Raw genomic sequence first — 12,019 nt, forward strand, 5'->3', positions numbered from 1 at the left:
TGTCATTTCTTACCCTGGTTTTAATCAGCCAGTGTTTCCTCATGCTCTTGTGATGCCACAGTTTCTTGGTTACAAACATTGCAGGGGAAGGCTGCATTGTTTTATTAAAAAAAAATAAGAAAAAGTTTCTGCTGACATTTAAGAAACAGAACAGAGAGAGTTCAAACTCTGATCATTTTGTAAACACCAGAGACGCAGGACCAAGTCAGAATCCTACATGGATCAGAAATATTGCTTAGCTTTAACCCGGATGTGTACACAACAAAGCACCTTGGCCAAAGAAATCTGAGCTGCTAATAAACCACACTCCAGGTCATCCATGGAAAAAAGACTGATGAAATGCAGGCCCTGCACCTGTAAAGGCTACAGACATCTGTCATGCCCTCAAGCCAGCACAGGAGGCAGCTGCCTTTGATGAGTGATCAGGCACAGCACAGAGGGTTTCACCTTCTTTTCTTTCTCCTTTTTGCTCTTCCTAAAGTGTGTGGAACAGTCCCTTCTCATGGCATTAGACCAAATTGCTCCAATCATGGAGTTTCTGCTGGAGGTTTTGGACACAGATGACAAAAAACGTCTTTGGGAGGGAGGGAAGAAAGGAAATGTGATCAGTTTTTAAGTCTAGAAAACCACTACTGGACTCCAGGAAAATATTCCATGAAGCTGGTGGCTCCAGCAGTGTGGGGTCTCCCCAGGGCTGCTGGATCCATCACTACTCTCTCAGGGTTTTGTTTATGATCCTGCACAAAAAGGACACTCCCCTGTGTGCACAGGACTCCCTTCCTGATGCCCTGATTCCCTTCCTGCAGCTGTTCCAAGCGTGGAGCCCCTGGAGAAGCCGGGAGCAGGTGAGAGCTGGGGGCAGCAGCACACCTGAGGCTGCAGTGCAGAGGTGGCCACTGCTCCTCCTGGCTTGGCTTCCTTGGCACAGCCACTTTTCTACCCCTTGCCTGCCCACACAAAGCCTCATCCCCAGCACAGGCAGCAGGGCCCGGGGCACACGTCCACAGGGACTTGTGCAGATCCACCCAAGGATGCTCCATCACTGTCTGTGCCAAGAAATTGCTTTTAATTAATCAGGGCTTCAATTATGTGCAGTTCTCAACTCTATACCCTGGTCCTGGTTAGCTTCAACTCTACAGAGTCACATCTGTGGCAATACTAATGAGCATGAATTTCCAAGTATTCATGTTTTCTTTCAGCCATGTTACCACCTGGAAATCTCAATTTATTTTATTGTCTCCTCTGTTAAAGTAATGTCTAGTCCTTACAGATGGGGTAAAAGAAAAAGAAGATAAAAATATGATCCAATTCCCTCTTTCCTCCAAAAATATCAGAAAGGAAAATCATGTAAGTCAGGGCTCAAAATCAGCAATGTTATCTCATGGTTTTCCTTACGCTTCACGTTTGGTTTTTTTTTAAATGAGGTATTGGTTGTAGAGGCAATGACTAAATGCTGGGGAAATGTTAGATCAGAGCATCTGATTTCCAGCTCTCAAGATACTTACAGGGGTTTTTTACAGATTGAAATCATCTCTCAAGGAACACACAGATGTGATACGAGGCCAGTGCTCAGCAAAATCAGATCGATGGCAATCAGAAGATTCCGAGATCTTCCGCCTCCTCTCCATCTGGGAGGAGGGAGAGGCACTAAAGGGTTCAAATTCCAGGTCAGGACTGCAGATGCCACGTCCTCAATTCATCTCTGCTGTCAAAACCATCAGCCAAATGCCCCACAGCTGCTCACTGAGAAACAGCTTCTGCATGTGGAGCTTGAAATGCTTTCAGAGAGCAACACGGAGGAGCCTGAAAATCAATTAATTATACAAATATTAGTGACTTCCTAAATGTGCTCAGTGCCGGGAGCTTCCATGCACCTCTGGTCCACAGTCCTGGGGCACTACATTCTCTGGGAGATAAAGAGAGTGATTAAAATCAGGCAAGAAAAGCAACACTTTATTTTTTTTCTCTTTCTGCTTGTTTTTAGACAAGACTTTTTCAAAGCCAGTTGCACGAAAAGCAATCTTTGAATTAACAGGCAATTACTTAATTAGGTACTTAGCTGCAAATTACATGAAGCAAAGTGCCTGTTTTATCTATCTGGAAATGTAAACTGGGCCCTGTGCTATCCCTAACACAGAAATTCCCTCCTTTCTAGAGAAAACTTGTCTTGCACATGAAGCAAGAGACTCATCTGAATCCTGATTTTAATCGTTTGGGAAAAGGGTCTTTGGAAGCACAAAAAGCACTTTCAGGGAGAAAAATGAACTGAGAAGACACTGGAAATCAGACATGTTAAAGACATGTTAGATTCCAGTGATTTGTATGTTAAATGCATAAGAAAAAATGGGATGCTTTGCAAATCAGTGGTGGAAAAGGGTTGAATTGAGCAGTAGTCTGTGACAATCCTGGCTGTTGGCTACTAAAACACACCCAGCATCCTAGAGTTGTGCTGAACCCATCACCACCTGCTGCAAAACAGGATTACATTTTTCCTGAAGCATGCTCAAAACCACATTCTGGGGTAAAAAAAGTCACCAGCTGACACACCCAGCCACATTGCAGTGCTCCTGCAGCCTTCCATGGGCCACACACTGATCAAACCCCTTGGAGATGACACCTGAGGAAATGACACCTCTATCTCCCTGTGGCCACAGTCTTGGCTCTGCATTCAGAAAAATTTAATGTTGGCCAAATTTTGCCCGTTGTCAGGTCCATTTGAACACCTCACTTTCCTTTAGCCCAACATTTTGGTGTGACATGGCTCAAATGTGACTTTTTGTCCAGTTTCTGGGCAAAATTCAGCATCAGCGGAGGACCTGGCTCTGCAGCTGTCAGGTCTTCTCAGCTCTGGTTAAATTTCCCACCCAAATTGTTCCCAATCTCAAAGTTTTATATTGAAGGAGAAGGTGTCTGAGCAAGGAATTCTAGAGGCAGACTCGTGCTTCTCAGGGGAAACATCAGTGTGAGGAAGAATTTCTTCACAGGGAGGATGATTAGACATTAGGAGAGGTTCCCAAGGAGGTGATGGAGTCACCATCCCTGGCGGTGTTTAAGGAAGGCCTGGATGTGGCACTCAGAGCCATGGTCGGGTTGACAGGATGGTGTTTGATCACAGGTTGGACTCGATCTAAGAGGTTTTTTCCAATCGATTTCGAATCAATTCTGGGATAAGGGGAAATGGCCTTAGAGACAGGGGAGATTCAGATTAGATACTAAAGAAGCATTTTTTTTCCTGGTAGGTTGCCCAGACAGGCGGTGCAGTCGCGGTGCCCGGAGCTGAGTTCCAGATGTGCTGAGGTTCAGTATCCAAGGGGTTACAGCGGCACTGCTGCCTCGCACTGCTCCATCTTAAAGGTCTCTGCCAGCCTCGATGGCTGCGGGACTGCACGAAGGCACCGGACCCCACACACGCACCGGGGCTGCCCACACGGGCCGAGCTGAGGGGCGGGGACGCGGGGACGTCTGTGGGGTGTGTGGGGGGGGGGGGCGCTGTCGCGACATGTCGCGCTGCAACGACAAGCGCCCCCGCGCGGGAACGCGCGTGGGATGCGGCGTGAGGGGGAGCGGGAGGGGGCGGGAAGGCGGCAGGGAAAGGGAGGGAAAAGCAGGGAAAGGGAGGAAAAGGGGGGGGTTTAACCCCCCCGTGCCCGGCGGCGGCGGCGGCGGCATTTTCTATTCAGGCGGCGCTGAGGGAGCCCGTCGCGCCCGGTGCATTGTGGGACCGCGCTGGGAGTCCCGTTCGCGGGAGGAGGCGGAGGGCGAGGAGGCGGCGAGAGCCGGTGAGAGGGAGACCTGAGGAGGGAGGAGGAGGAGGAGGGGGGGTGCAAGGCGGGGAGATTTAAAGGGGAATTCGCCTCCGCCGTTCCCGCCGGGCCGGGCGCGGGGGGTGGCGCGGCGCGGCCGGGGCGCGGGGTGCCCGCCCGGCCCGGGCCCCGCCGCCCTCCCTCGGCCCGGCCCCGGGGGAAGGGCGGAGGAAGGAGCGGGGATGGGGGGGCAGCGCCTCACCGCGATGCGGCCGCTTTAAAAAAATTTAGACGCCGGCAGCGGACGGGTTAAATTTTTCGCCCGCCGACATTTTTTTTTCCCTTTTCCCTCCTTTCCCCCCCCATTCCTCCCCCCACCCCCGTGCTCCTCTCCCTCCCCATTACGGAGTGTCGGCGTGGGGGGGGCGGTGGGGGGGTGCTGCTCCCAACATCCCCCCGGCCGTCCCCGCCAGCGAGGGGCGAACCCCGCCCCGGTGACACCGTACCTGCACGTGGGGACACGGGGGACACCGCGGCCGGACACCCGCGGGCTCCGTCCCCGCCGTAGCCCGGGCAGGGGCCGCTGCCACCGCCGCTCCGTGCGCAGCTCCTTCCTCCTCGTCCTCTTCCCCCGCCGCCTCTCCGGCTGCACAAAGAGCGGCAGCGAAGGCCCCGGGTTTGCCTCTAAAGGCAGCGGCTGGAAATTTAAGGTGTCCCGGAGCCATGTCTGCCCGCAGCGCTGCCCGCCGCATTCCCCGGATCGATGGTGGCTGCAGCGCCTCGCCTCGTGTGCCTCGGGCGGTCGGGCTGGCGCTGGGTGCGCTGGGGTTGGTTTGGGGTATGTACCTGGCTCCGGTTCTCCCTCCATCCCTCCCCCCCCTTTTCGCTCCTGTGCTCCCCTCTCTCTGCTGTTTAGGAAGGCAAGGGTTAAACTTTAGCTTTTAATATTTATTATGCCGCTCTTTTAAAGTAAGAAACGTCTGGGTTAGGAGGTGTTGTCTGCTGCTGGGGAGGGATGCTTGTCACTCACATCGCAGTGCTGCATAGACTGCCAGAATCGCAGAATGTTCTGAGTTGCAAGGGACTCTCAGTGCCATCAGTGCAGCTGCTGGCTCTGCATAGGACAGCCCCAAGAATCACACCTCGAGCCTGAGAGTTGCCCAAACTCTTCGTGAACTGTGCTAGGCTCGGTGCTGTGACCACCAAAGTCACCAAAACTTGGAATGTTGCTCCCATGGGAGTCTGCGAATTACACAGTTGCATGCAGCTTTAATCAGATCTTTATTAGAAAAGTTACTGTATTCTTGCACTGGGGATGTTTTCCACTAAATGAAATCGTCTTGCTTGTTTCACGAGTTGTTTTCAAACGGGGCAACTGTGTCCTTACAGTCCTCAAGGCTGCAAAAAGTTCCTGGTAGGCTGTGGCCTCTGCATCCATCTCTGTAGGCAGGGGGTGCTAAGCTTTTTGCACTTATTGGTTAGATGAAGGAAGATGTTTCTCTTGTGGGGCAAGCTGCTTTTTTTAATTTTCTGGAATTAATTAGAATGAAGCGTTAAAAAAAGAATGAAGGAAAAAAAAACCCCTCCTTGAAAAGCTTTTGTCTCCTATTTCTGTTGACAGGTTGTTTTCCAGACACTTTTCTTTTTTTTTTTTTTTTTGCAAGTGCTTAGTGTCTTGCATTGGAAGACAACGGCTAGGAACTGAATTCATTGCTCATCCAAGACACGTTCCTGTAACTAGAGTTTGGATTTCTGCCCGAGCCTAGGCTTTGGAAGATTTGTTTTAAATAAGTGCCACACCTCCCAGAGAAGGAGGGAAAACACAGTGAAGGGGAGTTGGGCTCCACATCAAAAAGTTCTCAGGGAACTTAAAACTTCAGTTCCTACAAATTGCAGACAATAAATTGACTTAAAGGTTTATGGAACAGATGTGCTTGTTAATAAGTGCTGTGGAGGGCAGATACAGCACAGTCTGTAGATTTACTTCTTTCCCTCATTTAGCAACGTTGAACTTGGCAAATACCAGTGCCTTGAATTCTTCTTTTCAGCTTAACCTCATTAGGGCATGACCATCAGCATCAGGTTTTGTCAGTGATGCCACTGAACTCTCTTCTTGTTGCTATTCCATAGGAACCTTGCTTTTTAAGAAACTACTGCTAGACAGATTGCTTTTAGTAATTCCTGAAAACTTGTTCTCCAAGAAAGATGAATTGTATTTTATCACAGCCGTTCCTGTTTAGAAGTCAGTGTCTCAGTTAGGCCTCTTATTAGTTTTGGAGTGTGGTGGATGTGAGTCAGAGTGGAAAAACGTTCTAAAATTAGACACGCATTGTTAAGAATTTTATTAAATGAATTGCATCAGTGTCTTTTTACATTACTATTTTAATGGACAATTCTCTAATTTTCCATATCATTAGTTGACTAAAAAAGGGCTGAAGAGGCAAGAAACTTTTCAGTATTTTTTTGTCTGTGAACATGCTGAAAGGTAAACTGGCATGCTTGTAGGTGAAGCATTCTGCTCAAATACAGCCTCTTTGTTCTTCTGCTACCTGTACCAACAGAACACCAGGGCTGTGCTTTCTCCCAAGGAGAACAGGTGTATGAAGCTTCAGGACTGAAGCAGAGCCATAATTTGAAAAGCATCCCATTTTTGAGATTAATATGTTAATGCTAAAATCATAACCCCACACTGAGTTGAGTACAAACAGATGTCTGTGCTGAGCATGCTGCAGGAGCAGGGCCCAGGCTGCCTTTTGGCCTGTGTGCTCTGGGAACTATTATTTCTTTCATTACCTCTGTGTTAAATGAGGACAGTAGGTGTGTTAGATTCTTTTTTTAATGAAATCCTTACGCAGCATATCTGGAAAAGAGCTTAATTCTCTGATTCACCTGGCAGAGTTGTAGTTTTAAATGTCAGAAGGTAGGATGAGGAGTCATCCCTGTGTAGTCGTAGGGAAATGAGTTGTGTGAGATGTGCACACCTGTCTTAACAGGTGAACAACCATAACGAGCACTTCCTTTTTCTTTTAACTTGCACCGTGTGGATAACACGTTGTCTTGCAGGTCACAGGACTTTGCAATGTTCCCTTTTCTTTTTTTTTTTTTAATTGTTATTTTTATTTTCCAATAAGAGTGATCAGCAGAGAAACTGATCCCGTTGCTCTGGGCTGGGAGAGGCCGGCAGTCCGTGGGACAGAACCATGTCTGTTCGGGAGTCCTTCAACCCAGAAAGTTACGAACTGGACAAGAGCTTCCGTCTCACCCGATTCACTGAACTGAAGGGCACAGGCTGCAAAGTGCCACAGGATGTCTTACAGAAACTGCTCGAATCTCTACAAGAAAACCATTTTCAGGAAGATGAACAGTTCTTGGGGGCAGTTATGCCCAGGTTGGGTAAGTAGTTGCTGCTCTGGACGTTGGTGGTCCTTCTGCTCGGTTTCCTTAGTGCCACGATCACATTTGTGGTTTGTTCAACCAGTTTGAAAATTGGGTGTTGTATAATGCATGCACAGCATCCAGAAAGCTGAAGAATGAATCTCATGCTGTCATTTGTTGGCATCTGGGATACAAGAATATTATCTTAATTATTTAACATCCTGCAGTGCACTCAACTACAAAGGCAAAACACTCAGGAATGGCCATTGTGATGGGCACATGCTTAGGTGTTAGTCTGCTCCTGTCTTTCCCCCCAGTAGATGCTGTGCAAACTGAAATCCTCTCAGTTCATTTCTAGACTTTTATGTTCATGCATTGCATTTGGAATTTGATGCAATGTTTGAATGAATTTGGATGACTCCCAGGTGAATTTCCCCTCCCTCCCCTCCCCTCTGTTCCTGGGTCACAGAAAGTGAGCAAGAGAACTTCCTTGCTTCAGCTCACTGGGAGCAAATTGTTTCATAGTTGTCATTATTCCTTTGAGTCCTTTCCTTGTTCCCCACTCTAACTCTTTTGCTCACCTGTAGAAGCTGCCTGGGAAAGGCTGCCTTTCCAAGACCTCTGTGTTCTTGCCAGCTTCACTTTCTCTTTGATATTTGCACAATGATGCAAGCAATAAGGGAAAACAACCTGCACAAGCCACCTACATGGGGAACAGGGCAAATGTAGGTATTTTGATACCAGCTACTGTACCTAATATTGATATAGATAAATTAATGTAGATAATGTGTTTAATGACACTTCTAATTCTGTTTGTCTATTTACTCAGCCCTGCATATTCAATTTGCAGTGCAGAATGGTTTTTTCCCCTCAACTTAAGAATACCAATGGAGCATTTATTCTGAAGTTATTATCAGTTTAGTGTTCAATAACCTTATTTAAAATTATATAAACATTACTAATTGTCTATTAGCAGGCTAACAGGCTGCAACCCACTATTCTGGTAGAGATTGAATATAATCAGAGATTAGTAAGGCACCCATGCTCTTGCTTAAACAATGAGGATCTTTGTATGAAGTATCTAAGCAGCAATTGTGTGTGAAGCTGGGGTGGCACTATAATTTAATATTCCCTGATAGAGGACACTTCCATCCTTTTTCATCCCCAAATTGCTGTTTATATGTATCTTTCTAGATTAAGTAAGCTGTTCACAGCAGCATTTCAGTTTGGCAATTTTGTAAAATCAGCAATAGTTTGGTTTAGATTTCTTTTCTCTTACAAACTTACAGGCTCTAAACAATAATGGAACTGCTAGTAGACTTCTTCTACAGCTATATGAAAAGGTATAAAAGTAGATTTATGCCATCAGTGTGTAGGTGTGATACTATGTAACAGAAAATCTGTTAGTAATAGAAGGTGAAGAGTTCAGATCTCTTTTCAAATATGCTTTTGTGATGAGTGTCCCTTTAGCAAACGTGTCTTTGGATAAGTTTGGTGTGAGATTTGCCTTTGATGTCTTGTGCTAAAAAGCTATAGACACATAACTTTGCCCCCTGTGCATAGGCATCAAGCTTTTGAAATGCAGTCAGGAGGGAGGTTGCCAGCAGCAGGTTCGAGCTCTGCCCTTTTTAGTTCTGCAGGAGATATTACCCAGAGCAAACTTAAATACAACTGAGAGTAAGAAACTGCAAATCTGATGTTTATTCCCAGAGTGTTATAGATGAGAAATCAGTCATGGCTCTGAACAGATTCACTTGTTATTCAGAGCTGTTTTGGTGGAGCATTAACACAGCCTCAGAAGGACCATCATCCTAGCCCCTGGGTCTGTCTGGCAAACAGAGTTGGTTTTGCAGCATTATGGCATGAACAGGTGAACTGAGGGCAAAACAACTCCTGCACCTGAGCCACTTCTCTGTAACTGCTTATGTGCCCTTCCCTGGAGGCACTGGATGTCAGGCATCGTGGCTTGGGAGCTTCTGTGGAGATTGAGCAGCCCTAAATTGCTGCTTGAGAGCTTGTTAGTGCTCTTCCAAGGCAAGATCCTCTCCACCTGTATACTGACTGCATGGCAGACCTCTGTCCTCTCAGTGACAGCAACTTGCTCCATCCCTGTACAGGACACTGCCAAGCACTGCTTTGTAGCTCTTGCTAGGGTAGTGTGTTTCATTAATACATGGTGAAAAGTTCCTGTGAGACATCTCTTCCCTAAAAATGGGCTGTTGTGAAGACTCCTGCCCTGTGGGGCATGCAGAATAATTCCAGGTAGCTTGCTGCCAGCCCAGGAAGGAGATAAGCTTCCTGCCACTGCTGCAGGGCACAGGGCTATCCACAGGGGAGTGTGGCTCAGCCAGCATGTTGTGATTTGTCACCTGCCCCTTTGGTGTGGGCTTTTCCCTGGCAGCAAATGCTGGGAGGTTCTAATGTCACATGTTCTGTTTGAAATATCCACTGCCAGGGAGAAGGTTGTGGTGCTCAGAGTTGTGGTTTTCTCCAAGGGGTTCTGTGTCTATCAGGTGCTCTGCAACCTTCCAGCTGTGCCAGGCAAGGCTAATGCAGTTGCTAAAGCTCCAAGTGGGTCAATCATCTTCACCAAGGGCCTGGGCTGTGACTTGTGGAGTTCTTGTTGCTTCTGAAGTGAGGGAATGTCCTTTATGAGATGCTGTGTCCCTTCACAACTGTCACTGTGTTTTTGTTGAGATCAGAGTTACAGGAAAACCTATTTGCTTTTGACGATATCAGTGTGCTTAGTTCCTCTTAACTTTAAATGTACTTACATAAAAGCACAGATGTTCTTGATGTGCTGCTATGTTGCTGCAAAAGAATAAAAAACATTGTAGTTTAGTTCTTGCCTTCAGCCATTTGCACTTATGTTCAGTTCCAACCAGGAGTTTTCTTTCTTTGCTTGTTTTTTCCTCTGACTTGTGCTATGTGCTTTTCCTGGCAAAGGAATTTGCCTTGTCTGTTTAGGCAATGTTAGGAGTGGTATTTCACAGACATGTTTTATAAACTCTTTAGTTAAAAGCAACAGATAATTTAGGGCACAGTTACCCACCTCACTCATGGATTTCTGTCTTTGCAGGAATTGGGATGGACACTTGTGTTATTCCATTAAGACATGGAGGTTTGTCATTAGTCCAGACGACAGATTATATTTATCCTATTGTGGATGACCCTTATATGATGGTAAGTTGGCTAAACTTGGTTCTTGGGTCTGTTGCTGATTTGGGCTTCTCACCAACCTGATGGCAGTTCTGACATTTTCTTCTAGATGTGTGGTGCTATTTGTGTGATTAATTGCATTCAGAGTCTTTCCTAAATAGACATGAAGAGAGAAATGCATAATTTCATCCTGGAATCTCCCATGTTGGCCAGGAATGCTGCAGTGCTGCTTTCTGTGTAGGTGAAGGCTGGGAGAACTGCCACCTTTAATTCAGATTTCCCTTCATCTCTTGTTCTGTGGGATTTGGTTTGAAAAGCCCAAAAGGAGGAAAAAAGAGCAGCCTGTGAAGTAGCAGAGAGTAAACTCCACTTACAAGCAGAACCACATTATAATTGGCCTTTTTTGAGGTATTGGAATAACCAGGTAACCCATTAGAACTGGAAACACCTAATGTCAGTAGTTGTCAGTAGCACCTGGCAGTTTCAGAGTGCCTTGTGAACACCAGCTGTCCTGTGGTGCTACCTCTACCTGAACATGGACACATTGAAATGACTGGAGGGAACTGGTCTGTGCACTTTGGTTCATTCTGTGTTCCTGTCACATTTAGTCTGCCTCAGCAGAGATTCCTGCATGTGTGGCAGTGATCAGAATTGACTGGAACACATCCTGGGAAACAAATGAGCTTTAAAAAATACTTTAATAAAGCTATAAGGAAATGTTAAATGAAAGGTGCTAGAATTTATGTTTTCTGTGGTTTGGATGTGACTCATTGCTTTTCTTGTTGGTGTGACTGAATGTTTTATGTGCTGCTGTCAGTTTGTTTGCTCTGTGAGACCTCTCTGGTAGGTTTTGGACAAAGTTTGAGATTGGGACCATCTTTTTCCTTTTTTTTTTTTTTTCTTAGCCTGCTTGACCACGTGTTGTGCATATATGTAAGCCTAGCTCCTGTAATTTCTCTTCCAGGAGAGCTCTCTTTCTGCAAACTGAGCAGCCAAAAATCTCAGGCTGGCCTCTGGAGAATGGAGTTGTTGAGCTCTCCTGAGAAATTTGATTCAAGTGGGTTGCTCTAATATCATGTGGGAACTTGTCAGGGACCAGAGGAGAAAAAATGGTTTGGAGATCTGTGTTCAAGTTTGTCATCTGAGAAACTCTTTTCTCACCTTGTAACAAAAACTTGAGGGCCAGTGTTGAAGGCTGTGGTGTAGGGGGAGGGTTGCTTTGTTTGCAGATACAAATGCCACAGGAGCAGATAGATGGGCCTGTGCCCAGATGAGGTTTAGGTCAGTGTGGTAGGAGTGGAATGTAAATTTGGCCTTAGTCCAGCTTCAGTGGTTGCATCATAGTTACAGAGTGTGCTGTGATCCACATGCACCAGCAGCTGTAACCTTGGTGCTGTCTAACTCTCAAGTCCTTCACTTTTCATTCTTGAGGGCATTTATTTTAATCTGGTGGCTGACCACTTCCTAATCTGTTTACATATGTGTATTTCTTCCTAAGAGCTAACTGAGGATGGGGATTCTGTCTCAAGCCTTCTTGCTGATCCCACCAATGATGATCCAGCAGGATATTGCTCCTGGACCCTCTGCTCAGACCTCTCTCTTGAGGGCAGGAGTACCCCAAGGGACAGAATAGATTACCTCTTACTTGTGTGGACCAGCACTGGTTAGAGGACAGTCAAATACAGTTTGCTACAGGGTTTATGGATGGTTGTTACAAAGAGAGGAATTGTGACACTTGGGAA

General features: G+C 46.5%; 1 protein-coding gene and 1 long non-coding RNA gene across 4 annotated transcripts in view; one reads left to right on the forward strand and one right to left on the reverse strand.

The window, feature by feature from the left end:
- Positions 1-4,389, reverse strand: LOC139588550 (uncharacterized). Its single transcript, XR_011678731.1, has 3 exons — positions 4,250-4,389; positions 1,506-1,803; positions 1-574 (listed from the first exon to the last, which is right to left on the reverse strand). It is a non-coding gene; the product is annotated as an uncharacterized lncRNA (long non-coding RNA).
- Positions 3,560-12,019, forward strand: part of SEPHS1 (selenophosphate synthetase 1) — a 26,524-nt gene continuing 18,064 nt past the window's right edge. For 2 of the 3 annotated variants that reach the window (XR_011678730.1, XM_071424085.1), the window contains exons 1-3: positions 3,560-3,779; positions 6,875-7,136; positions 10,198-10,301. Coding sequence is in view for 2 of the 3 variants with exons in the window: in XM_071424085.1 (XP_071280186.1) it covers positions 6,944-7,136; positions 10,198-10,301 (297 nt within the window). In the remaining variant the exon portion in view is untranslated. Of the gene's footprint in view, positions 3,780-4,441; positions 4,582-6,874; positions 7,137-10,197; positions 10,302-12,019 lie in introns of those variants that run through there. The other variant, XM_071424086.1, reaches the window with a different exon arrangement.

Source organism: Agelaius tricolor, unplaced genomic scaffold, assembly GCF_023055355.1.
Source record: "Agelaius tricolor isolate 1412-34295 unplaced genomic scaffold, bAgeTri1.0.p SCAF_3, whole genome shotgun sequence".
NCBI lineage: Eukaryota > Metazoa > Chordata > Aves > Passeriformes > Icteridae > Agelaius > Agelaius tricolor.